The sequence below is a fragment of the Scylla paramamosain genome, chromosome 43 (genome assembly GCF_035594125.1).
Source record: "Scylla paramamosain isolate STU-SP2022 chromosome 43, ASM3559412v1, whole genome shotgun sequence".
NCBI classification, from domain to species: domain Eukaryota; kingdom Metazoa; phylum Arthropoda; class Malacostraca; order Decapoda; family Portunidae; genus Scylla; species Scylla paramamosain.
Genome location: NC_087193.1, coordinates 880,933 through 908,814, shown reverse-complemented (window position 1 = coordinate 908,814; position 27,882 = coordinate 880,933). Strand labels below are relative to the sequence as shown.

The 27,882-nt window shown below is 38.3% G+C and overlaps 1 protein-coding gene across 3 annotated transcripts in view; it reads left to right on the top strand.

Moving 5' to 3' along the window:
• The window catches only part of LOC135093485 (uncharacterized), a 195,789-nt gene that overhangs the window by 87,733 nt on the left and 80,174 nt on the right, over nt 1-27,882 (top strand). For all 3 annotated transcript variants that reach the window (XM_063992765.1, XM_063992766.1, XM_063992767.1), the window contains exons 8-9: nt 952-1,082; nt 25,690-25,795. In XM_063992765.1, coding sequence (XP_063848835.1) covers nt 952-1,082; nt 25,690-25,795 — 237 coding nt within the window. The remainder of the gene's footprint in view (nt 1-951; nt 1,083-25,689; nt 25,796-27,882) is intronic.

Sequence of the window (27,882 nt, the reverse complement as noted above, 5' to 3'; positions counted from 1 at the left end):
TTCACATGTCTGGAGGCTTCCACACATACCACTCTTCTAGACAGGGTTGAATTAAAAACTTTTGTCTCATCAATTCCTCTCCTTTAACAGATTGTCTTCAGCCTCTTTCTCATTGCCCCAGTGTTGCATCTATTGCTATTTTCTACCACTACTTTCATGCTAACTACTCTTCTGATCTTGCTAACTACACACCTTCCCTCCTCCCATGGCCTCACTGCACAAGACTTTCTTCTTTCCCTCACCCTTATTCTGTCCATCTCTCTAATGCAAGAGTTAACCAATCATCCCTGTCTCTGATAAACTCTGGAACTCCCTGCCTGCTTTTGTATTTCCACCTTCCTATGACTTGAACTCCTTCAAGAGGGAGGTTTCAAGACACTTATGCTTTAATTTTTTACTGCTGCTTTGGACCCTGTTTGGGGACCAGCATCTCAGTGGGCTTTTTTTGTTGCCCTTGGCAACAAAATATAAATATATTATATATATATATATTTATATATTTATATATATATATATATATATATATATATATATATATATATATATATATATATATATATATATATATATATATTATATATTATATTATTTATATTTTATATATATTTATATATAATATATATTATATATATTATTATATAAATAAAGAAATAATGATAAAAAATAATAAAAATGTATGGAGTATGTTTGCAATCTTCTGATGCACTTTCATTACTTCCACCTTCAGTGCTCACACCAATGTTATTCTCAAACAACTCATTTCTATAGGGCACTGTTGTGTTTTGATTTTTCCCCTGTTTATGAATTATTCATTCTGTAAGAGATACTAAATCTTGTAGCACATTTTCACACCACCATCCTCAGTATTTACATCAAAAGCATCTTTCAAGTAACTCATTTCTATAGGAAGCTAAAAACAAATATATTAACTCTCAGTGCTTTTGTGTGCAGGATGCATACGGGGAATGTGTGATAGACACAACATCATCACGCTCCACCACCTTCTTGCTGAGTCAGATGATGGACTCTGTCTCTAACAATGGTGACTGGACTATGTACTCAGACACCACTCTCACTCCCAAGTATGTGTGTTTGGTTTGTATATTTATCAAGTTGTTGTTCTAACTTATATATTATGATTGATGGATGTTCTTTTATCCCCTCAGTTTCCTGTCCAATTTATTCCACCTCTCACTCTGCTAGGAAACCTGTATGGTTTGTGTCAGTGACATTGCACTGGATGTTTTTTTTTTTTTTTTTTTTTTTTTTCTTCAGAAAATATTCTCCATACCTGTCTGTAGCAATTCTTATTATTATAGTTTTATATTAGGCAACTCGTCATTAGACCGGGCATTGCTAGAATGCAGGTATAGGTGATCAGCATTCAGCAGTGTGGTCAGGTTGGTCAAATTTTGCCATCTTTGCTCTCTCTCTCTCTCTCTCTCTCTCTCTCTCTCTCTCTCTCTCTCTCTCTCTCTCTCTCTCTCTCTCTCTCTCTCTCTCTCTCTCTCTCTCTCTCTCTCTCTCTCTCTCTCTCTCTCTCATTAAGTGTAGTGAGATATGCTTTTGTTAATATGGCTGTGTGATATAAGTCATAATTTACTGGGGAGTAGATCACTTATCTGCACCATTTCTTAGGCAACAAATAGTAGTACAACACAAATTTTCATGTGATGAGGAATACCTGAAGTGTTGTGTTGGTCAAAACAGAAGCACAATGTAGCTAATGATCACCCACCTCACTTGATAAAGCTCATACTCCTGTGATGTAGCATCCCATTAATGACTCCTCAGGAGATAGAGGAAGAGCAGGATTTTACTGCTGCTGCAAGATCTGTGGAATGAATGAAATTTAAGGAGAATAGTTTGGTTGTAGAAGGTAGTATGAAAGTGAGGATGGATACACTCAGACTCAATGAGAACCATTTGCTTGGTTGTGAGATGGATGGGGTGAAGCAAAGGTGAGTGTGGCTCTTTGTGCTGGTCTGGATTGACATTACACAGAAAGATGAAAAGATGATGAGCAATTCATATATCAGAAAACTTGAAAGTCTGTAACTTAGTGTAAATGAAAGTGTGAGAGTTGTGTGGATTAAGTATAGAATTTAATATGTGAAGTATGTATTTGTCAGTGTTAAGACAATGAAAGAGAACTGAATGAATGCCTGAAAGAATTTGAAGTACATAAAAGGCAATTGTAATCGATGATGTGAATGCCAAGGTTAAAGGTACTAATAGTAGAGGAAGACCACTTGGAAGATGGAAGAATAAGGTAAAAGCATACATGTGTGAGAGGTGTTAGTAGAGGATAAGCAAGCATTTGAATAAGCAAGAAAGGAATGTTTTGAATAGGGGAGGCTCTTCTGTCATTGCTACCCACTTGCAGGACACTCCCAGGGTGAGAAAGGCATCAGTGGAATGGATTTGACAGATAGATGTTAAGGAAAATTAATGTGAATGAAAGTGAACCTTAGAAAAAACTGTTAAATTAAAAAAAATTGTGAAAACAGTTGAAAGCTATATGATGATGTAAAAAAGGAAAATATAATCATAGTGACTGAAGAAACAGTATGAGAAAGTGTCAAGTAAGGCAGTGTTGCCAGAATTATCATTCCAACAGGGCAATTTCATGGTGATGGGTACTAGTATCAATTTAAGTCTAAAAATCCACCTTAACAAGTAGATGAACCAATGAAGATCCGGATTGAATGGATCCGCACTTCCAGAACAAAAACCATTGTCAGCTTGCTTCATATGCAGTGCTGTCAGTTACACTCAAACATTGGTAGCAGTTACAATCCTGCTCCCATTCAAAGTAGTTCCACTTGAGGAGCGAGTTACACTCCAGCTGCCATACAGAGCAGTCACTCCACTCCTTAGCCTATTTCCACTCCAGGTGGAGTTCCGTCCAAGATTTCAGCCTGTGTACCATACAATATGCACAGAAAGTTCTGACGCCACCTGAAAAAAATATCATTTATGGTTTGGAGGGAGAATGGTGGATAAACAAATAGGTACCTCTGAACTTATTAGTATTTATTTGCATCTTAACAACATCCTTTCCTCTTAACAACATCCTGAAGGCATTTGGAGACACTGGATGCAAGGTTTTGTAGATAAGGTGGTGAAAAACCTGCCCACATCTTCTTGATTGCATCCTCAAGCTTCAGCAATGACAAAATGTCCATACCATGCAGCAATCTCTACATGTATTACCATAAGTTTTTGATAGGATTGATATCTGGGCTACTCCCAGGCCAGTCACAAATGAAGGGAACCTCACAGTCAGTCAGCCACTGCTTAACTTATTTTGCAATATGTGCAAGAGCAGAATCCTGCAAAAACACTTTAGCCTGTGGTATTTTCAAAGGAATTGCACAAGACATCACTCAAAAGCTCTAAATAATTGTATTAATTTATTATTACCATGAAGAATAACTAATTCACCAACTCCATAATAGGTAAAGCAGTCCCAAACCATTAGTGATGCTGGGTGATTCACAAGCTTAAAGGTGTACTTAAGGTCTAAAGGGTTGTGATGATGGTTTTCCCAGTAACAATGAAAGCTGCCTCATCACTCCAGAGCACTGTCTTTCAGTGCTCTTCACTCCAGTCTAGCTATTTTTTTACAAAATTCAATACTTTTCTCTTGTACTGCAGTTAACAGGGGTTTCTTATGGGAACAGTAACTTTTGTAGCCCAGGTCATCACCCAAAAGCTGCTGCACACTCCTCACAGACACATATTCCAGTAACTTTTTTTTTTTTTTTTTTTTTTTTTTTTTTTTTTTTTTTTTTTGTGTGTGTGTGTGTGTGTGTGTGTGTGTGTGTGTGTGTGTGTGTGTGTGCTGTCAGCCTTGGTTCTTTAGCAACCTGCCTGGAGATAAGTGCATGGGTCTTCAGAGTGGTCTTACAAGACCTACCAGACTTGGAAGGTGGGGCAAGTGCAGTAGCCTCACCAGTGTCTTTGAAATGCTGCATCAACCAGTGTTGACTTCAGCCTAACTCCTGTTTGACTGGAAATAAATAGGAGATTGTGGTCTGCCTTGTATAAAGTAAACACCTTCCATTTCTCCTTGTTTGTACAGAGGGTGTTTGAGTTACAAGCGAGATACATTTCGAAAAGCTGCTTGTAAGGTGTCAGTAATTTTTTGGTACAAAAAAAAGTATCATACATTCCGCAAGCAATGTAATGCTTACTTACTTGATAGCTGATACCATGAGAGAGAGAGAGAGAGAGAGAGAGAGAGAGAGAGAGAGAGAGAGAGAGAGAGAGCACCTTGCTTTATGGGTGATATGATACTACTAAGTAGTGACAGGCTTAAGGCTTCTGCCAAACACAAGACTCAAATATGCCAGGCATATGATCCGATTAGAATGAGACACTCTCTCTCTCTCTCTCTCTCTCTCTCTCTCTCTCTCTCTCTCTCTCTCTCTCTCTCTCTCTCTCTCTCTCTCTCTCTCTCTCTCTCTCTCTCTCTCTCTCTTTCAGATTATGGTGGCTGTTGGAAAGCATAAGACTTACAGTCAAAGTCCACCAGGTGTACACTGGCCGCCAATGAAAGCGGCGCGTGTTATTTTTGTGTTAGTGGCGCGTGTTGTTTTTGTGTTTTTTCGTACCATGCATACCATTAAATTTGCCTTAATCATCTATTACTATCATTAAAAATATAATTTCTTTACCTTACCTATTATTTTGTGCTGTTTCCCTTCCTCTTTATGACAGATTCCAACCGACGTGGTACAGAATCTGCTAGTTTTTCCAGATATGTAGGTGACAGTTCTCCCCACACTTGCACGACCGCCTGCTTGAGCTTCGCTACACTGCTCGTGTCCAGATCCTGGAGCTTCTTTTTCATCATACTCCACACATTTTCAATCGGGTTTAGGTCTGGACTGTTTGCTGGCCAACTTTCAAAATAATTAAGTTCACACATGCCAAACCATTCCCTTACAATGTTGGCCGTATGGCATGACGCACCGTCCTGCATGAAGGTTTCACCGTTACACTTGTCGAAGCACTCTTCAAGATTGTCATGCAGCAGGTCAAGATATGTTTCTGTGTTCATTGACACTCCTTTGTCAAGCATAACTAAGTTGCCAACACCAAAGTAGCTGAAACACCCCCACACCATCACAGAGGAGGGATGCTTAACTGCGTTTACAGTGTACCGTTCGTCATATCTGTCCGAGTTTCTTGGTCGGCGTACTCTTTTGTGTGGTGTTCCTGTCACATAGAACATGCTCTCATCTGACCACACTACTCTTCTCCACTTCTCTAATGGCCAGTCTTTATGGTCCTGAGCAAATCTGACTCTTTTAGCTTTGTGGGCGGGTGTAAGCAGTGGTTTCTTTGCAGCACGGTAACTTTTCATGTCGAGGTCCTCCAGTGTCCGCCGCTGTATTGTCCTTATGGAGACATGTGTCAGCAGATCAGGGTAATTTTGTTTAATTTCTCTTCCTGTGAGGAATGGCGAGACACTTAGCTGACGCTTAATCAGTGTCAGTGTCCTCTTTGATAAAATACGGCTGCGTCCAGGGGCAGTTTTCTTCACTGGTGCTAATTTTCCGGTATTGTCTCTGCATCGCTTCAACCAGCGTTGTACTGTTCTTAGTGGGAGTCCTGTCTCCTTTGAAATATGCTTAGAGCCAAAACCACCCTTCCGGAGTGAGTCAATAAGGGCTATATTGACTGGGGATATTTGATGTTTACGTGCCATTGACACTTAAGTTTCCACACCAATATGAAAGAGAACGAAGAAAACTGACACACTGTGCGGGGGAGCGGGGTAAGCAAGTGTACTTCCTTACGTGAGCAAGTGACAACTGAGTGATAATTTTTTGAAGTGTGACGGTTGATAGATGTTTAAAGAGCCGGCCTATGTTGCCACTTCTAGATATTAGCCACATTCTTTTCAAATGAGCTACAGTTCTTCCCGCGCTATGAGATACGGGTTTGTTTATAATGCGCGCCACTTTCATTGGCGGCTGGGTGTAGCCTCGAGTTATGAGAAGTCTCTCTCTCTCTCTCTCTCTCTCTCTCTCTCTCTCTCTCTCTCTCTCTCTCTCTCTCTCTCTCTCTCTCTCTCTCTCTCTCTCTCTCTCTCTCTCATGCACATTTTTTTCCTTTCTCCCTCTCTCCTTCTCAGGTTATACATGCCTTTATTCATGTTATTTATTAAGATGGCTGGCTGAAAGCATAAGACAGGTTTGTTTGCCTATTCATGGACTTAATGTGATGGAGCAGGCTTTCTACACCATATAGCACAACCCTCCCATCTCAATTCCTCTCGGAGACCAACTGGCAGAGTTCCATATGCCATGGAATCTCAAGCGAGACTCACTGTGGTGCAGTACATTAAGTTTTTAAATTAAATTTAAATTTTAAACTAGTGCCTCAAAATAAACTGCTACAGGGCCTGTGTCCTGGGGCAATGGGCAGTCCATTGCTCTGGTGCTGCGCTGCATGAGAAGTGGTGAAGTGGCATACTAGGTAAATATGGCATGTAGTACCAAATCTGAACTTTTGGTTAGCAAAGGAAACAATATCGAGAGCTGAATTTCATTTTGCAAGTAGACTGCTCATATCTCTGAACCTTCATAACTCATTACCTCATAACTTGGACACCCTCTGTACTCATTTTGGGTGTGTTGAGAGGGAGGGAGAAAGCAAAATAGCACAGTTAGCTGTTTTCTGACACACCAGATGGACAAACCACCCTCTTTCTATGGCAGCTGAACAGCTCCTGAGCTAGGACTGGGTGCTTAACGACTCCAGAGTCAACTCCATTGACTTCATCTCCAAAGGGGCAGAAATGACTCCATCAATGAAGTCAATTCCTTTTAAAATGATTCCACAGATATTTTATGACAGTGTAGAGGGTTGTTTATAAAAAGATATGATTAGCAATGATTAAGTACAATGCCTAAATAGGTAGCAAGCTACATATGGAAGGTGCACTGTTCCATATTTGAGCACAATAATATAACTTTAAATCACTTACTAACTAATGTATTAAAAACATACATTGTGTGTAAGAAGTTTTATTTGTTTTTGCTTTACAGTACATAATACATTACTTCTATGAATTTATTTAAAATCATGATCATGCTTTCACAACAGTAATGAAAACAAAGTATTTCTCTGAAAAATATAGAACTTGTTGTACACATGTTTTCTTATAGGCTAGATTATTTCTCATGTAATGTCTAATTTACTATGTGTTGGCTACACTTGATAAACATCAACTCCTGAAAGCGAACATCAGTCATTCTGCATCGTTCAGGATGAAGGACTTTCCCAGCAATAAAGAAAAGTCTCTCAACTGGAGCTGATGATGCTGGAATACACAGATATCAGAGAACCAGTACAGTTAGTTGAGGTAATGTTGACTGATTCTGTTCCCAGAAGAGAAGGGGATCACTGTCATCCTCTGTTGTTGGCTGACTCAGGTAGGATTCTACTTGTGATAAAGTTGATGCTAATGTACAGAGGGAAGAGCTCGTTGATGCTGATGGTATCATGAATCTGAACAGCTTGCATTTCTTTATAGGGTCTCCTTATTTTCCTGAAGGGAACCTTTTTCTTCAATGGTAGTAGGCATAATTTCATCTACTTTAGACTTCAGTAGGGATCTGATGAACATGACTGCTTCTGGTGAGTACCAGTCCATCTCAAAAGCATTGATCTAGGAGTGAAGACAGCTGAAACATCTCAATGTCTTCATAGATCTTCAGTCTTTTCTTGATTGAGCTTTTGAGCAGTAATCATCTTTGACTTGTATGTCTGTGACAGTTGTTCAAGCTCAGGTTTCAGTCCACGAATGCACAGAATTACTTTGCTTGATGTTACAACATTCTCTCCCTGACACTCTAGAGTTGCAACTTCAAATGGTGTCAAGATGTCTGTTATTTCCTTGATGAGATTAAGTTCATATTTGCTTAGCTTTACTGGACAGTTTAACTGATCAAGCTAGGCTGGATCAGTATTCAGAAGGGAGTGAAGCATCTTGTTACTGCTGTTCCATTGGATTGCATTTTTTGTCTGAGGTCAGCATTCACCTTTGAGAATGTCAGATGCCAGTGCAGAATAACGAATGTGTGATACTAGACGTGAGGCTTTTCCAATGACTTCTGATACAGGCCCTGCTTCTTCAAGCCCATCTTTGACAATAATTTGTAAAGTATGAACAAAACATCTGACATGCTCAGGCAATAGCTCCAGGAACTTGTCATTTTTATTAAGAATGTCAAAGGTGTCATCCTCCTCTTCGCTTTCACCATCTTGATTAGTGTCTGCATTGTCCAGACCAGGACACAAATGCTTTAAAGCATGTTGCTGGCACTGTCAGTTATAATTGTCAAAATCTTTGTTTCTAGGTTAAAGCTAGTAATGATTTTGGTGAATGTGGCATGAATCTTTTCTGCAATGTGGGTAGTTTGTTTATGAAGGTGATGATATGATGCAATTAGATGTGAGTATGAAAATTTGAAGTCCATTGAATGTTACCACTAACAACCTTGTCACAGTGCTTGCATTTCAGTTTCACTTGAGTAGTAGGGTCTGCCTTGGAGCTGCCATGAAAATAGTCCAGTATTGGTTTCCCCATGATTATCTAGAGATGTACTTGTTAGGGAGGATTGGAGTGGAGTGATGAGTCTACCAGATGTCTGCAATAGATAAGCCAGCAGCGTGTGCATGTTCAATCATGTTATTTGCCTTACATAGCCAGTAGCATATGCATATACAAACATGTTGGGTGATACAGTACTACAACACACACACACACATACACACACACACACACACACACACATACAGTCACTCACACAGTGATAGATGGTTCCATGATTGATACACACATTACAGTGATTACACAGACATGTTTCATATGTAACTCTGTGGCTGTGCACTCCCACACTAGCCTGGTGGCAGTAATTTTTACCAGTACTGCATTTCATGTATAGGCTTTGTGTGCATTTGACTGATACTCGTACATCATGGGAGACAAGCAAGTAAAAAAACATGAGATGGTGTTACGCTTTCAAAGCATACCTGGACTTGAGAGCAAAGTGCGTCATGGAAATTACAAAGAAATAATAACAATAATCACATTTTAATCATTGATTATTATCAAGAAAATATAATTATGATTTGATTATGATTACACGAGTTATTGACTTTTTGATTATGATTTGATTATGATTACGTGATCAGAGTCATGGATTATGATTTTTTTGATTAATAATCATAATCATGCCCATGTTTAGAAAGTAAAACAAACAAAATTTCAGAAATATCACAAAATGCAATAATAAGAAGAATAACAATGAGAAATATGTGGATATGGATGCATAGTGGGCTTATCTTTGTAAGACACACTAGATGATACGATACAAGGACATAATAATGATAGAAACACACAAAAATATCATGAAAATATCCCTCCTGCAGGACAAAAAGAAATATCTGCAGAACAACACAAAAACAGTAATCAATGTAATCCTAACATGAGGCATAAAAATAATAATCCCTCCCAGGGGCACAACAAAATAGACAAAACTTGGGACACCAAAAAAGAGAGAGGAAAAAAAACATGATAAATACTAAATGGGGTCCCCCAAAAAATTTTACATAGCCCTACTACGGAGATAATAGGAATGCGTAGGGATAGGATGAACAGAAGTATGAAAGACAGGTGGAGACTGAGGCATTGGAGAAGCAGAGGAAGAGGAGGTAGTAGCAGATTTGTTGGACAAAGGTACAAGAATAACAAAGCAGCTGAAATGATCAACGCAGACTTGAACATAAGAAGATCCTTGGTGACTGCGAGGTAATTGCAGAAGGTCCATAGCAACAGTATCAAAAGAACCAGCATGAGTCAGATATTCAAGCATAAGAGCTGTGTGAGTGATACCTTTAGTTTGAGCACAAGAAAGACATTGAGCTACATGATTTGTGATGTCAAAACTCATTGTAGGCCAGTAATTATGCTTACGAGACATTGCTAAGGATTTTTCACATTCTAGATGACCAGACTGGGGACTGTCATTAATGAGCTGAAACACAGATAGAACTAAAAAAATTAGAGATGACAAGTTGCATCACTGTTTCCTCATGAACTAACACAGTATGACATAATATAGCATCAACAAGGGAAAAATGAGACAAAGGTACATGCAACTTGGGTAAAACAGACTCATCTCTCAATTTGAAGGCATATGCCACAGCAGACCATAAAGTGTCTTGATGCTGGGCAGCAAAAAGTTCCTTTCATGAGAAATTAGTAATTTCTGAAACAGAAGCAACAGCAACATTTTGAGAGAGAGCATCTGCAGTCACATTTGCTTTACTAGGCAAATACTTCACCGGGTTCAGTTCGTTGACTATGACAAACCATCTGGCGAGATGACCTGATAAATTTTTACCCTTGAAAAGGAGAAGCAAGGCAGCATGATCAGCATAAGCAGTCAATTGGTAACCATTGATGATGTCACAAAAATTACATAAAGCCCATACCAGTGCCAGAGCCTCTAGATGAATAACTGAATAGCAAGACTCAGCACCATTCAGGATACGGCTGGCATACGCAGTGACCTGAGGACAAGAACTCTCTGTCTGTTGCATTAGAACAGCGCCTACTCCTAAAGCACTTGCATCGGTGAAGAGTGTAAAAGGCAGGCTGTAATCTGGAAAGGCAAGAACTGGAGCATGAGTGCATGTTTGAGTTGGTCAAAGCAAGTTTGCTGGGCATCGTGCCATACGAAAGAGACATGTTTTTTGAGAAGGCGGGTGAGAGGCGATACAATGGATGCAAAGTCTCTGATGAATGCACAGTAATAACCTGCAAGACTGAGGAAAGAACGCACATGGTTTACTGACTTCGGGATAGGAAAATCTTGAACTGTTCGAACTTTAGCATCAGTAGTGTGAATGCCATTCTTGTCAACTACTTGACCTAAAAAATAAAAACTCAATGTGTGAGTGAAGGAATTTACACTTAGGCAAGTTAAGTTTAAGACCTACATCTTGGAATTTTTCCAAAACAAGTTCCATTTTGTCAAAGTGAGACTCAAGATCACGAGTTACCAAGATCAAATCATTAAGGTATACAAAAAAACCATCGCCAATAACACCTTGAAAAAGACTATTAAAAAGTCACTGGCAAGTCAGAGGTGAGTTACACAAAGCTATTGGGGCACAGAGCCACTCATAATGACTTGATGGTGTAGAAAAGGCAGTAATCTCATGGCTACCAGAATCCAAAGGAATTTGCCAAAACTTGATTTGAGATCAAGAATAGTGAATACAGTGTTATCTTTCCTGACGGACTGCTAAAGGTCACTTAAAACAGGAAGAGGATAATGATCAGAGACTGTCCTAGAGTTAACTTTCGGAAAATCAACTACAGCACTAAAAGAATCGTCTTTCATTGGAACCAAAAAACAGTGGTGAGTTCCACAGAGAGTGATTCTTGGATGATACCATCTTTCAGCATTCCATCAACTAAATTTTGAGCAACAACATGCTGACTGTGAGGCAAACGATAGGAAGGCACAAAAAAAGGACGTGTATCAGGTTTTAACCAAATGTGATGTGCAATACAGTCTGTGACACCAAGAGGTTCATTAGGCAAAGTAACAGCCAGTTTGTGTTTGACTAAGAAGTTGAGGAGATGAGACTTTGCTGTTGGGAAATCCAACACCTTAACTTGACCTGAAAGCTGAGAAATGAGATCAGCAGTATCATGAGAAATATCTGTATTAGGAGAAACAAGCAATAAGGTGTGGAGAATCATGAAAGGACCTACTGTTATAGACTTCACCAGTTAGGTTAATCACCAAGGCATCAGTTACATGATCTTCTGAGACACAGAAAAAGTACTTTCAAGAACCAACCTACAAATGCGGACAGATAAGACACAGGAGTCAACAATCATATTTGCTATGTGAACAGAAAGGCAAACAGCACTCATGGGGCCCACTTGCTGATCTCCAATCACAGCAGCAGAACAGACATTCACAGCAGAGACTGAATGTTTCGACTCTGTGGAATCAGGCAAAGACAAACCATGATCTGTGGTGCGTAAATGCTTTAAAGTTTAGAGGTTAAGAGTGGTGCCAGAATGTTCATTGCAGAGATAACAATATCCTGATATGAAATAGCATGATGTTGAGGAAAATATCAATACCATGAGTCACAAGCAAGTCAAATCCTAATAGACCATCGTTGTTGAGGACAAAAATCAGAAGTTACAAAAAAATTTGCTTCAAATGGTGGTGAATTTTTGGCAAGAGACAAGGGGAGAACAATTGTACCAAGGACATGTAAGGAAGAACCTTGTACATTGAAAAGATTACTGTCAGCAGGCTGTAAAGGAAGGTTAAGTAAGTCCTTAAATTTGGAATAAGCCTGGACACTCAAGAGATTACAAGAAGCACCAGTGTCAACTCCCAAAGGAAAGAGGTGTCATAAGAAAAGCACTGGTAAACTTGCATACCTTGAAAGGCAGCAGTGACACTGGGAAAAGTGAGAGAGTGCTCAGGAAAAGACACCACTAATCTTTCCCTCATTGAGTTGGATAGCTCTGAAAATTTGACAGAGAGGCCATTACAACTTGCTCTTGCAGACATTCTAGAATTTTTAAATATTCCTCTGTCATATAGTTACTTGGACCATGAATAAGACCGAATTTAGATGGACACTCAAGAGACATGAGAGGTCTCAGGAGATGGCAAGCTGGTATACTGTGTCTGAGCAGAGGAGTGAAAGCGAACTGGATGCTCAAGAGGCATACGAGGTCTAGGGGCCAGAAACAGTGAGCATGTATATCGTGTAGGTGCAGAGGAATTAAAATGGACACGACGACCAGGTGATGAAGGTTTAGGATGAGAGTGTCATGAAAATTGCTTAGAAGGCACATTCCTAGAAGCTGTCTTGCTCAGGTAGAGGCAATGAGTTTTTCTTAAGAAAGAAGCAATATGAGTAGGTGTGACCATCTTTGCAACAATAAGTGCATGAGAAAGCTGGATGCCATGATGAAGGCAACACTTGAGAGGAAACGCTCTCAGTGGGAGATGTCTGAGGTGGTGAAGGTGCACGAGACGGGTCACTTACAACAGATGACAGGCAATGAGCATGAGGCAATTCCTGAAGTTTGTTACTGATTTTCATGGCAAAATCAAAAAGAGAGTCACTGAGTTTAATCTCAGTGGTGGAAGCAATATGCCTTTCCTGAGGAGTAAGATAATTAACATAACTTGTGAACTCTTAAGAAGATTTGTAGTTTATCTAGACTCATCTGACCATTTTGTATCCAGTTTCCATACTTAAAAAATGCAATATCATCATGTGTGTACTCAGTAGCATGAACTTAACTGACCATGTGACCTACATTTCCGAGCTGCATAGTAAGCAACTCAGCATAACAAAAAGCTCAAAGAAAGGAATTGCATGTCTGTGAAGCTCCAAGAAATTACTACGAAACCCAGCATAATCATCTTGAAGCATACAAGGCTTAAAGCAGTGAGCTAACATCATGGTAAAGGCAAGTGAGCCAGGGATTAATTGTGACCTGACAAAAGACATTTTGTCTGTCCCAGAGGTGATGTTACCGTTTGTCATCAAGCCTTCACATTGCTGTAAAAACGACAATGCGGAGTAGTTGGGGCCCTCACCCCCAAATTTTTTAATGGTAGGGTCCTGGTAGGGTCCATCTTGAAGCATACAAGGCTTAAAGCAGTGAGCTAACATCATGGTAAAGGCAAGTGAGCCAGGGAGTAATCGTGACCTGACAAAAGACATTTTGTCTGTCCCAGAGGTGATGTTACCGTTTGTCATCAAGCCTTCACATTGCTGTAAAAACGACAATGCAGAGTAGTTGGGGTCCTCACCACCAAATTTTTTAATGGTAGGGTCCTGGTAAAGGAATTTAATAGTGGTGCAAGAAGGAGGAGCCATAGTGGCAGAAGGAGAAGCAGTAGCAATAGGTAGAGTAGAAGTAATGCTAGGAATAAACATTGCAAAATTGCCACTTCTTAAAAGCATTTACTAAAAATACACAAGAGAAATGTATGCAAAAAGTAAACACAAAGACAAAATGTAAATGGAATAATATGTCAGCAGTGATGAAAAGAAAAAAAAAAAAAATATATATATATATATATATATATATATATATATATATATATATATATATATATATATATATATATATATATATATATATATATATATATATATATATATATATATATATATATATATATATATATATATGTATATAGCAATAATGTGATAAGTGAAACAGTAATGTGCCTAATAGTAAAATGTAAACAAGTGACAAGAAATTATAAGCAGCTGCTGGCAAAGTATGACAAAAATTAAGCAAATACTGGTTTGCTATGCAAAATGAACTTATATTTGCAGACATACAAAAAAAAAAAAGTACACAAGTACAAAAACATAAAATGGTAAAATAATAATTCCAGGAGTGAGGACAAAAAATAAGTGAGTTAGGCTAACTTGGCCTCAATAAATAAACAAAAGATATGACACAGCCCAACTGGATAAGGTGTAGGCTTGGGGCTGCTGCAGCTTCAGCAAGGAGAGGCACAGATAAGGGCAGGTAATGACTTGCCACAGGGACCTGTGGAGGCCCAGGGGTTGACAAAGGCACAGGCTCAGGAAACACCAGAATACACACACAGCATACACACCAGACAGGTAAAACAGGCACATGGTTACTGCAAAATGGTCCAAAATAAATAAAAATGCACAAAGATATATATATATATATATATATATATATATATATATATATATATATATATATATATATATATATATATATATATATATATATATATATATATATATATATATATATGCCTTAGAAAATTTTTTTTAAAATGCAAGAAAATACGGTATATAAAAATGCTAAACATAGGCAAAAAGACCGTAACTGGGGGTGTATGTTATTGTCTAGTTGTCATTACCTAGTTGTGTCATATGGGACACAACTATGCTCATACTGTCCCGCCTCTATCTATTATTATCTAACTTGGCCATGAAATTATGAATAGTTTTTGCTTGCATCACATCCTTATTTAGACAGTTGCATGGATCAACTATTCTTTGTGGAAAACTATTCTTTTTGATGTCTCTTCTATATATTTCCTTTTTCAGCTTCTTTCTGTGTCCTCAAGTGTCTTTCATATCCCACATCGCAATGTCGTTGCTGTCTAGCTTTTCCAGTCCTTCCAATAATCTATATATCATAATTAAGTCTCCTCTCTCCTTTCTTTGTTCCAGAGTTGGAAGGTTTAGTTTTTCTAGTCTCATTTCATATGTCTCTTCACTTAAGTTTGGGATCATCTTTGTTGCTGCTCTTTGTATCCTCTCCAGTATCCTGATGTGTTTCTTGAGACTTGGTGACCATACTACAGCTACATATTCCAATTTTGGATGAATCATTGTTACAATTTGTTTCTTTACCATTTCTTCATCCAAGTATGCAAGTGCAATTCTTATATTCCTTTGCAAATTCATTGTTTCCCCAACAATCTTGTTTATATGGTAATCAGCTGTTAATGTGTCTGCTACTATCCAAGATCTTTTCCTTTATTTATTTTTTTTTCAATATAGTCATCTAACTTGTAATCACCCGATGGTCTTTTTTTTACTCTTCCCAAATTCCAATAAGCTACATTTTTTTTTGCATTAAAATTAATTTCCCATTTACAGCTCCATTTTTCAATCTGGTTCAAATTTTGCTGTAAAGATTTCTGATCTTCCTCCGTTTCTATTTTTTCATCAATTTAGCATCATCCGCAAATAAACCCATATAACTGTTGATCCCTTCTATCATAGCATTAATGTACACAGTGAACATGACTGGACCCAGTACAGAACCTTGAGGTACTCCACTTGCTACTTTTCTCCAAGATGACTTTTGATCTCTAATAACTGTTCTCATTTCTCTATCGCTTAGGAAGTCTTCCATCCACTTCAAGAGTGCCCCTCTCACTTCACCAATGTTCTTTATCTTCCACAGGAGTCTCTTATGTGGCACCTTGTCAAAGGCCTTTTCAAATCCAGGTAGATACCGTCTATCCATCCATCTCGCTCTTGTACTGTGTCAATTATTCTCGAGTAAAAACAAATTAGATTAGTTGTACATGATCTCCCTCTATGAAATCCAAATTTTCTATCAGTTATCATGCCATTTTCTTCCAAAAATCTCATCCATCTATCTCTCACAATTTGGTCACATATTTTTGCCACAACTGATGTTAATGATACTAGTCTATAATTCAGAGGGTCTTTTTTACACCCCCCTTTAAATATTGGTACAATATCAGCCTTTTTCCAATCACTTGGTACCTTGCTTTCTTGTAATGAATGCTTCACAATATGATGTATTTCGTCTGCCAAATGACTACTGCATTCCTTTAAAATCCAGTTTGATATACCATGTGGTCCCTGTGCTTTATCTACTTCTAACTTATACATTATTTCCTGTATTTTATTGATAGTTATATTAATTTCTTCAAAAGATTTAACTGCTGCTCCTTCACTTTCTTATATTATAAACTCATTTTCTTTGGTGAAGACTGACCGAAAGGCATCACTCATCACTTCCACCATATCCTCAACCTCTTCATAATTTTTGCCATCCACCTCTTATTTTCAATTATTTCCTTTCGCTATACTTTATTGTTGATATGTCTGTAGAAAAGTTTTGGTTGGTCTTTGCATTTATTTGTTATATCTTTCTCATATTTTCTATACTCCTCTCTTCATATATTAATATATTAATTTCTCTTTGTCTTATACTCTGTCCACAAGTTTTGTCTTCTTCCTCTTCCATTTTTTCCAAGCAGTATCTTGATGGTTTTTCATTTTCTCTGTATCTTGTACGTTCTCTAACCCACTGGGTAAGTGTGTTTTCCATTGCTGATGTCAAGAGTCTGTATCCCCATGATGTGACCCCTCCCATGGTTGTCAAATCTTCCCAACAAACTTTTTTGCAGTTAAAATCTCCTAGCAGTACTAGCCTGTCATTCTTACTCATTATTCTGTCCAAACAATCTCTTGTGTCTTCCAAGAGAGTATTATATCATCTAAATCCCATGAGCTTGTCTAAGGTGGGACATATACCACAACAAAGGTCCATAGACCATTTCCTACCTGTTTTATCTTCACATCAATAATTTCCTCATTTCTTTCTCCAAAACCACTTCTTTCACTTGTAGCTCTTTCCTTGTCAACATCATTACTCCACCACAGTGTTTCTTTTTTCTATTCTTCATTCACATGCTGTACTTCTCTTCACCAGTATTAACTGTAGTAATTTCATCACTTAATTTAGATTCAGTAATCCTATAATGTCGGGCTTATTTTCTCTTAGGAAATCATTTAACTCTTCTTGTGCTGATAATATCTTTGATATTGGTATATGCTTCTTTAGCTCTTTCAATGCCTCTCCTTGTTTCCTGCAAACTACTTCTTTAATTTCATGTCTACTACTCTTCAATAGAATTTCTTTTCTCTTCCTCGGTTCATTCCCCATTTTTCCCTTTGCCTGATTCAACATATCGTTCATTTTCTTTCATTCCTCTTCATTTAAGTCTCTTATCCATATTTGTTTAAAGTCTTTTTTCCAGGCACTAGACAGTACTATTTCAGCTGCAATTTGAGATTTAAACCTAACTGATTTTTTTTTTTTTTTTATGTAGGAAGGACACTGGCCAAGGGCAACAAAAATCCAATAAAAAAAATATGCCCACTGAAATGCCAGTCCCATAAAAGGGTCAAAGCAGTGGTCAAAAATTCATGAATAAGTGTCTTGAAACCTCCCTCTTGAAGGAATTAAAGTCACAGGAAGGTGGAAGTACAGAAGCAGGCAGGGAGTTCCAGAGTTTATCAGAGAAAGGGATGAATGATTGAGAATACTGGTTAACTCTTGCGTTAGAGAGGTGGACAGAATAGGGGTGAGAGAAAGAAGAAAGTCTTGTGCAGCGAGGCCGCGGAAGGAGGACAGGCATGCAGTTAGCAAGATCAGAAGAGCAGTTAGCATGAAAATAGTGGTAGAAGACAGCTAGATATGCAACATTGCGGCGGTGAGAGAGAGGCTGAAGACAGTCAGTTAGAGGAGAGGAGTTGATGAGACGAAAAGCTTTTGATTCCACCCTGTCTAGAAGAGCAGTATGAGTGGAATCCCCCTAGACATGTGAAGCATACTCCATACATGGACGGATAAGGCCCTTGTACAGAGTTAGCAGCTGGGGGTGTGAGAAAAACTGGTGGAGACGTCTCAGAACACCTAACTTCATAGAAGCTGTTTTAGCTAGAAATGAGATGTGAAGTTTCCAGTTCAGATTATAAGTAAAGGACAGACTGAGGATGTTCAGTGTAGAAGAGGGGGACAGTTGAGTGTCATTGAAGAAGAGCGGATAGTTGTCTGGAAGGTTGTGTTGAGTTGATAGATGGAGGAATTGAGTTTTTGAGGCATTGAACAATACCAAGTTTGCTCTGCCCCAATCAGAAATTTTAGAAAGATCAGAAGTCAAGCATTCTGTTGCTTCCCTGCATGATATGTTTACCTTCAGAAGGTAAACATATCACATCTATGAAAAGACGTGGAAAAGTGCAGGGTGGTATCATCAGCGTAGGAGTGGATAGGACAAGAAGTTTGGTTTAGAAGATCATTAATGAATAATAAGAAGAGAGTGGGAGACAGGACAGAACCCTGAGGAACACTACTGTTAATAGATTTAGAAGAAGAACAGTGACCATCTACCACAGCAGCAATAGAATGGTCAGAAAGGGAACTTGAGATGAAGTTACAGAGAGAAGGATAGAAGCCATAGGAGGGTAGTTTGGAAATCAAATCTTTGTGCCAGACTCAATCAAAAGCTTTTGATATGTCCAAGGCAACAGCAAAAGTTTCACCAAAATCTCTAAAAGAGGATGACTCAGTAAGGAAAGCCAGAAGATCACCAGTAGAGCGACCTTGACAGAACCCATACTGGCAATCAGATAGAAGGTTGTGAAGTGATAGATGTTTAAGAATCTTCCTGTTGAGGATAGATTCAAAAACTTTAGATAGGCAGGAAATCAAAGCAATAGGACGGTAGTTTGAGGGATTAGAACGGTCACCCTTTTTTTAGGAACAGGTTGAATGTAGGCAAACTTCCAGCAAGAAGGAAAGGTAGATGTTGACAGACAGAGCTGAAAGAGTTTGACTAGGCAAGGTGCAAGCACGGAGGCACAGTTTCGGAGAACAATAGGAGGGACCCCATCAGGTCCATAAGCCTTCCGAGGGTTTAGGCCAGCAAGGGCATGGAAAACATCATTGCGAAGAATTTTAATACGTGGCATGAAGTAGTTAGAGGGTGGAGGAGAGGGAGGAACAAGCCCAGAATCGTCCAAGGTAGAGTTTTTAGCAAAGGTTTGAGCGAAGAGTTCAGCTTTAGAAATAGATTTGATAGCAGTGGTACCATCTGGTTGAAATAGAGGAGGGAAAGAAGAAGAAGCACAGTTATTGGAGATATTTTTGGCTAGATGCCAGAAATCATGAGGGGAGTTAGATCTTGAAAGGTTTTGACATTTTCTGTTAATGATTGGTGTGTTACCTCTTTTTTTTTTTTTTTTTTTTTTTTTTTTTTTTTTTTTTTTTTTTTTTTACTGTGTCCCTAACAAACTTCTCCTTTTGCTCGTTCACTTTCACCACAGAATTTTCCATCTCTTCCTTCAACTGCATTTCCATAATATCTTTGATATTCACCTCCTTTTCCTGCTTTTTTCTCAAATCCTGTTGCCTTTTATTAATTTTGTTGATGTTTTCTGTACGTATTTACTTTTACTTTCTTAACACAGTTCTAAACCTTCTCCACATAACTGTCACAGCTTTTCCTTAATTCATAATTTTCTCTCTAGAGAAGCTACCCTAATCATCAATTCATGCACAGTTTTCATGCAGAAGCTTTCTAAACACAGTCATTCTTGGTATTTCTGTTTCTTATGGTCTAAAACCTCAGAAATCCCTTATATCTGAACTATTACACATTTCAAACCAACTCTACATTCCATCTTCTTCGCCGCCGGCCATTTCTTTACGCTAATCAGCTGTTCCCCCTTTTGCTTGGGCATCACCATCCTCTGCCATTTCTTTAGCTTATTTTATTTTTTTTCCAACTACAGAGTGGGACAGTACATATAGCATAGCTCCATACCTTTTTATGACCACAACTTAGGCCTGGAGTTTGTGTTTATTCCAACTTCTGTCTGGCAAAACTATATTTCTTCTAGAGCCCTCTCGCAACATTTCTACTCAAGGCATGCATGTATGTGTGTGTGTGTGTTGAAAGATGCATGTATACCAGTGGTTAATTGTGTAACACACTGTGGAAAGACACAGCACAATGAAAAAGCAATAAACACAAGAGCCTAAGAAAAAGAAAATTATAGGATGATGCACAAAATGGCGGCATGATTTGAAACGGCCAATCAGAGACTGTGGTAAGGTGCTGCAGCCAATCAGAGAGGAGGAAAGTGTAAACAAAAGCCAAGGACCAATGAGAGGAAGCAACACAGGTCAGGAAAGCAGTAGGGAGCCAATGAAAGAGTGGCTGGCAGAAATGAATGCCAAAACAGAGGAGCAAAGGCAGGAAATGCAAAAAAAAATATTCGCCAGACAAAAACATGAGAACCACAGCAAGGCAAATTAAAGCTGTAGAGCTGTAGACAGGGAGGGAGGCTGGGGGATGGCAGCAGACACAGATCACAAGCAGGTAGGACCAGGACAAAGCACAGGGGCTGGAGGGGCAGGCAGGGAATCAACCAGAGACAAGGCCAACTCCATCAAGTGTGTGGGAAGATCCAAATCATAGAACAGGCTGCAAAGCCCATAAGGAACTCAGCAAATACAGTAGCAATGTGGGGACAGGAAAACCGAAGTGGATCTAGGCAGTGTCGCAGGGCAGTGATGTGTGTGTGAAGGGACAACGCACTTGGTAGCATGTCTGCGAGCTAGGAGCAGTGGTGGCAGCCCAGAAATCCCAAAATCACTCAGTGCAAGCACAGAAGGCAGCTAGATAGTAGATGGCACACTTGGGAGGCTCAACCAAAACAGGAACAGACATGATAAAGGCAGGACCACATGGTGTGGAGCTTGGGCACCATAAACAAAAGGGAGTCCTCTTGGAGCAGGACATCCATGGAAAACACCAAAATAGTCACAGGAGGCACTGTGGGAGCACCTCTGGCACCAAGTATGTGCTATGGGGTTGAGCTAGCACATATGGTAATGTTCAAATCCAGAGATAGCAGCAAACACTGTGTAAAATATCTCCCAGTATAATAACAAACTGCCAAGTACAGAGTAAACCTATTGGCCCAGAGGCCAGCCGCTGACTGAGGGGATGCACATGACGCCACCAATGGAGTGATCGAATACAAAAGGGGAACGAGAGGCATTGTACATACAAATTAAAGACATGAATTCTAAATAGTAGTAATAGTGATAATAATGGTAATGTCATAAAGAAAATGAACTTATAATATATACATGGACATCCTATCTTAAGTCAGAATGACAAAAAATCATATTGCAGAGAAACTAACACATATATGCAGTAAGTGGGAAATTTTAGACAAGGTATATTGTGTTGTTACTGACAATGCTGCCAATATGAGCTCAGCAATAAAGAATATCATAAATTTGCATCATTTTCCATGCTTTGCTCATACACTAAATTTAGTTGTATAGGATTCAGTGAAAAATGTAAGAGAAATGCAAATAATAAAAGATAAAGTAAATTGTTACCTTTTTCCACCATAGTGTTGAAGCCTCTGACAAACTGAGTCATCTTCAACTATAACACGGTGTTCTAGTCAAGAAACTAATTTAAGATGTAGAGACTAGGTGGAACTCTACTTTCTATATGCTGGAACATTTCATTCTGCAAAGTGATCTCAACACCACTACACTTTGCTTACTTTTGAAAAATTACTTGTGCCTTAGCAGTAATGAGTTTAGTCTAATAAGAAAAGCAACTGCTGTATTAGACTATTTTGATGAGGCAACAAAAGAATTGTCATGTTAAAAATTTATATCTCTCAAAAGTTATCCCCATTGTAAGAGGTTTACAGGACTCACTGCAATACACTTATGGATGTCCAGGTACATTGTAATTTCTTGCTTTGTGAGGAACTGAAGAAAACAAATCAACCAAAGGTTTTCTACAGTGGAAAGGGTATTCATATTTGCTGCAGCAACCATCCTAGACCTTAGATTCAAAAAGCTTCCCTTTTCTGATTTGTCCAACATTAAGGCAACAGAAAAGCATTTATCAAATATATTATATTCAAATTACTCAACTAATGGTCCAGAAACATCATTAGCATCAACTGAGGTTTTAGTCTCAGAATAACAATCAACAGCAAAAGTAGGAAAAAATCACTGTGGAAAAGTTTTGATACTAAAGCAGAGAAGACCTCACAAGTAACCTCAAATCCATCTACAGAGGCCTACATAGAGCTGCAGCAGTACTTTGAAAAACCACAAGTTCCCAGATGTGAGGGTCCACTTTCATGGTGGGAGGAAAAATCTGCAATATTTCCAAACCTTTCAGAACTTAAAAAAAAAAAAATTTTATGTATACCAGTGTCATCAGTGCCATGTGAGAGACTTTTCTCCAAAGCAGGGGAATTGATATCACAGAGGCGTAGCACATTAAAAGACAAAAGTGTTAACATGATTCTCTTTCTTAATAACATAGAGTAAAATAATGAAATCCTACTCTTTTTTAAGGAGAGGACTGCTACTCCTTTTTTAAAGAGAGTACTGCTACTCTTTTTTTAAGGAGAGGACTGCTACTCCTTTTTTTAAGGAGAGGACTGCTACTCCTTTTTTTAAGGAGAGGACTGCTACTCCTTTTTTTAAGGAGAGGACTGCTACTCCTTTTTTTTTAAGGAGAGGACTGCTACTCCTTTTTTTTTAGAGAGGACCACTACTTCTTTTTTAAGGAGAGCACTGCTACTCCTTTTTTTAAGGAGAGGAATGCTACTCCTTTTATTAAGGAGAGCACTGCTACTCCTTGTTTTAAGGAGAGGACTGCTTCTCCTTTTTTTAAGGAAAGGAATGCTACTTCTTTTTTAAGGAGAGGACTGCTATTCCCTTTTTAAGGAAAGGAATGCTACTCCTTTTTTTTAAGGAGAGGACTGCTACTCCTTTTTTAAGGAGAGGAATGCTATTCCTTTTTTTTTCAGGAGAGGACTGCTACTCCTTTTTTTAAGGAAAGGAATGCTACTCCTTTTTTTAAGGAACGGAATGTTACTCCTTTTTAAGGAGAGGACTGCTACTCCTTTTTTAAGGAGGGGACTGCTACTCCTTTCTTTAAGGAGGGGACTGCTACTCCTTTTTTTCAGGAGAGGAATGTTCTTTTTTTTAAGGAGAGGAATGCTACTCCTTTTTTTTAAGGAGAGGAATGCTACTCCCTTTTTTTAAGGAGAGGAATGCTACTCCTTTTTTAAGGAGAGGAATGCTACTCCTTTTTTTTAAGGAGAGGAATGCTACTCCTTTTTTTTTAAGGAGAGGAATGCTACTCCTTTTTTAAGGAGAGGACTGTTACTCCTTTTTTAAGGAGAGGACTGCTATTCCTTTTTTTAAGGAGAGGAATGCTACTCCTTTTTAAGGAGAGGAATGCTACTCCTTTTTAAGGAGAGGACTGCTACTTCTTTTTAAGGAGAGAACTGCTACTCCTTTTTAAGGAGAGGACTGCTACTCCTACTCAGGGAGAGGGCTGCTACTCCTACTTAGGGAGAGGGCTGCTACTCCTACCTAGGGAGAGGATTGCTACTCCTGTTTTTGTGGAGAGAACTGCTTCATTAAGGAGGAGACTTACTATTTCTATTTCTTGGGTACAGAAATGATAAAACCTATACAAAAGCTTATTTGTTTAAATTTCTAGTCTGTATTTGTGAAAATATTTTTTACCTATGCTAGTCCTACTTTAAGGATATAGATATTTACATATATATATTTTTTATACCACTTCATTTACTATACACAAGTATTTTTCTTTTGTATCTTTAAGAATAAATTTGAGATTCCATTCCATTAAGTGACATGTGACTGTGATTCTGTGCTGTGATTTTACAGAAATAATATTGTATTGTATATTTTACTAAATGTCTATGGAATAATGCTTTGTTATTTTTATATATAAACTGCATGCATTGCCATGTTCATTGTAGTCGTTATATTTTCATATAAAGGATTATAAAGAATATTTTTTTGTTATGAAAATAATAAATATCAAACATAATAATAATTCTTTGTTTTATATTCCTTTGTAGCACTAAAATAATTTTCATGCATAGTGTTTATATATATATATATATATATATATATATATATATATATATATATATATATATATATATATATATATATATATATATATATATATATATATATATATATATATATATAACCAAATAAATCCAGTGCAGAAGTAAGAATAATGATACCACCACTACTACTACTACTACTACTACTACTACTACTACTACTACTACTACTACTACCACCACCATTACTACTACTACTACTACTACTTCTACTACATCAACATATCAATAAAAAGAATAATAATAATAACAAAAATAACAGTAAAATATGTCTCACGTATCTAACGGGGTGCAGAAGGCAGGAAGAATCATAGTATGGAGTCGTGGCATTTCTATGGTGGCATAGGAGAGAAAACAACTCCAGAATTGTGTAGAGCCTGCGTAGTGGGGCCCTCTCCCGCCACCTTCCTGTGCACCAAGAGAGAAATCAACTCTGGACTCGTTTCGTGCCAAGCCCAGCTCAAACACGATGGGCTGGCAGCGTGCCATGGAGTCAACTCCGGAGTCAACTCCACCAATTCCGCCAGCCTCTGGAGTCAGACTCATGAATTTCCAAGGTAATGAGTCCTGCCCACCCCTATCCTGAGGTGACACACACTGGCACCTATGCCCAGGAAAGCATAGAAGGTTGCCAGTTAGTATTCCAAAAGTGTCAGAACATCTTGCCTTCTTAGGAAGGTAGTTGTGAGCCTCCTTCACAAACCACAAAAAGAAAGGACACCAGCCCCTTGGCATCAGGACTTTCCGCGTATACTGTAGAGTGCATAGCTAAATTTAGGGCTGCCTAAACAAAGTAAATCCCACACTGTAACCTGGCCTTAGCTCATGTATGCTAAGTTGCCAACAGTGTAGAGGTTGTTTTCAGTGTATTTCAGAAAAGCACAGAAGGCAGGAATTTGTTATTACTTTAATAATGATAATGAATAAAGCATGCAGCTGTTACATTGAGTGTAGCATCAACATATGGTTTTGTTTGGGGAGACAAGGTGAACTCTGAATTCTATCTTGCATATGATTAGCTTCTTAAAAAAATCTTTCTTTTGTAATCCATTTTCAGTCCTATATTTGGCAATGCAGAAGGAGGAATGAGGTGTGAGTAATTTGTATCAGTGTAATTCCTCTCTTTTTAGTTTTTTTTTTTTTTTTTCAGTATAGCACATTATTTACTGCCGTGTAGATTTGATGTGAACTTTTTCTTATCCTCTCTATTAGAGGCATTGGCACTAGAATGATTGATGTTTTCATGTAATTGCTGGTATGTTTTATCTGCAGGACAAACAAGATCCACTGGTGCTGGCAACTCAAATTCACTGCAGCAAAGAATGTAGCAAACGTGACTGAGACAATGCTGAGGGTGTGTGGTGGTACTGCCTACAAGGTGTGTCCTCATCTTGCCATGTGTGTGTGTGTTTGTGTGTGTGTATTTTTTTAGTTGTATTTACCTAGTTGTGACATATGTGAGAGAAGCTAAGTTCATACTGTTCCTTCTCCATAACTTCGTATCTAACTTTCCATAAAATCATGAATATTCCTTGCGCAGACCACATCCCCTTCCAGTTCATGCTTCTGTGCTTCTATGAGGGAAGTTAAACTTTTCTATGTCCCTTCTGCAGGTGGTCACTTTCAGTTTTCTTTCATGTTCTCTTGTTTCTCTTACACTCAACAAATATATCTTCACCATCCAGTTTTTTCCATACCACCCAGCTTTCTGTGTAGTGCAATCATGTCACCTCTCTCTTATCTTTTTTCCAAGGTTGGGAGTTGCATCCTAGATTGTCTCTCTTTATAAGGAATATCTCTCTATTTTGGTATCATCTTGGTTGCTGCTTTCTGTACTTTTTCCAACTTTTTTTTATGTAGTGATAAGACTACTGCTGCATACTCTAGTCTTGAACATATTGTGATCATTATTTTTCTCATCATTTCATCATCCAGATATTCAGTGGCCCCTCTTATATTTCTTAATAGGTTAAGAGTTTCACATGTTACCTTATTGATATGCTTCTCTAATGATAGTTCCTCTGAAAATATCACTTCCAGGTATTTTCCTCTGTTGTCTTGTTAATTGTCGCATTTCACATCTTATAGTTATATAAGTTATATAAATTATACCTTCAATTACTATTTCCAAGTTCCATCTTTTTACACTTCCCAGGGTTAAATTCTGTTTGTTATATGTTGCTCCACTCCCACATTTTGTCTAGATCCCTTTGCAGTTCCTCACAATCTTCTTTGAACTCTTGGTTACTATACAGCAGAATGGTGTCAGGACAGCTGGTGCTACAGGATTTAAGTCAGCAGGAAAACCAGTGTGGGCCATTTTGTGGAGTTGCTGTTACCGTAGCAACAGCACTGCTTTTTTTTATGTTAACCGAGAGGCTCCCAAAAGCGCTTGATAGGGGGATCCAGGCATCCCAGGTGCTCCAGGTGTCACGAGTCATCTTCTCAAATGCAGCCCTTGAGTAATAACACGAGCTTGTAAAACAAGATGTTCCCTTGCTGAATTCAAATTGGTATTTTGTAAGAATTTCATTATATTCCAAAAAATTTGGTCCATTTGTTTTTATTTTTTCACATACTTTTGCCACCACATTTGTCATTGAGACTGGTTTGTAACTGAGTGGGTCTTGTTTATCTCCTCCCTTGAATATGGGCATCATGTTTGCCCTCTTCTAATCCTGTGGAACTCTTCCTTCAGTAACAGAGGCATGTATGATGGTATGCAGTTTATTAAGAAACTTTATGCTGTATTCTCTTAATACCCTTCTGAGCACTCCATCCAGTCCTGCTGCTTTCCTCACATCTAGATTCTTGATGATCTCTTCAACTTCCTGTACTGTTGGCTGAATTTTCATCATTATTTTATTTTCCTGTATGTCTGGTGGTCTGATAAGTTCCTTTTCCGTCATAAAAACTTTCTTGAAGCTTTGATTCATCATTTCCACCATCTCTTTCAGGTCCTCATATATAACCCCATCCACCCTTAGTTTCTGTATGCTCTCTTTACCTTCCTGTTTGCCATTCACATGAATTTGGGATCATATTTACACCCATCTATTAGATCTTTTCATATTGCCTTTGTTCATCTCTTAGGATCTTTATGTAATCATTTCTTGCCTCTTCGTAACTATTCAATAAGTTAATTTTTTTTTTTCCCTTTTTCTCCATTTTCCCCATGATTTCTCATTCTTGCTTCTTGCTGCTTCTCATCTATTATTAAACCAGACTTTGTTATCAATTATTTTCATCTTTCTTTTAGGTACAAATTTCTTTTCATCTTCATTGTATATTTTGAGAAACTCATCCTACTTTCCTTGGGGCCCCTGTAACCTACTCACCCTTCACTCAAAATTCAAAATTATCATGGCAACTCCTACACCACCATCAGAGTCCCCATCTGGGGAGGGGACCACAAATGTCCTCAAGTCAGACTGCTCTTCTGATATTGACCCTAAGTGTCTTGAC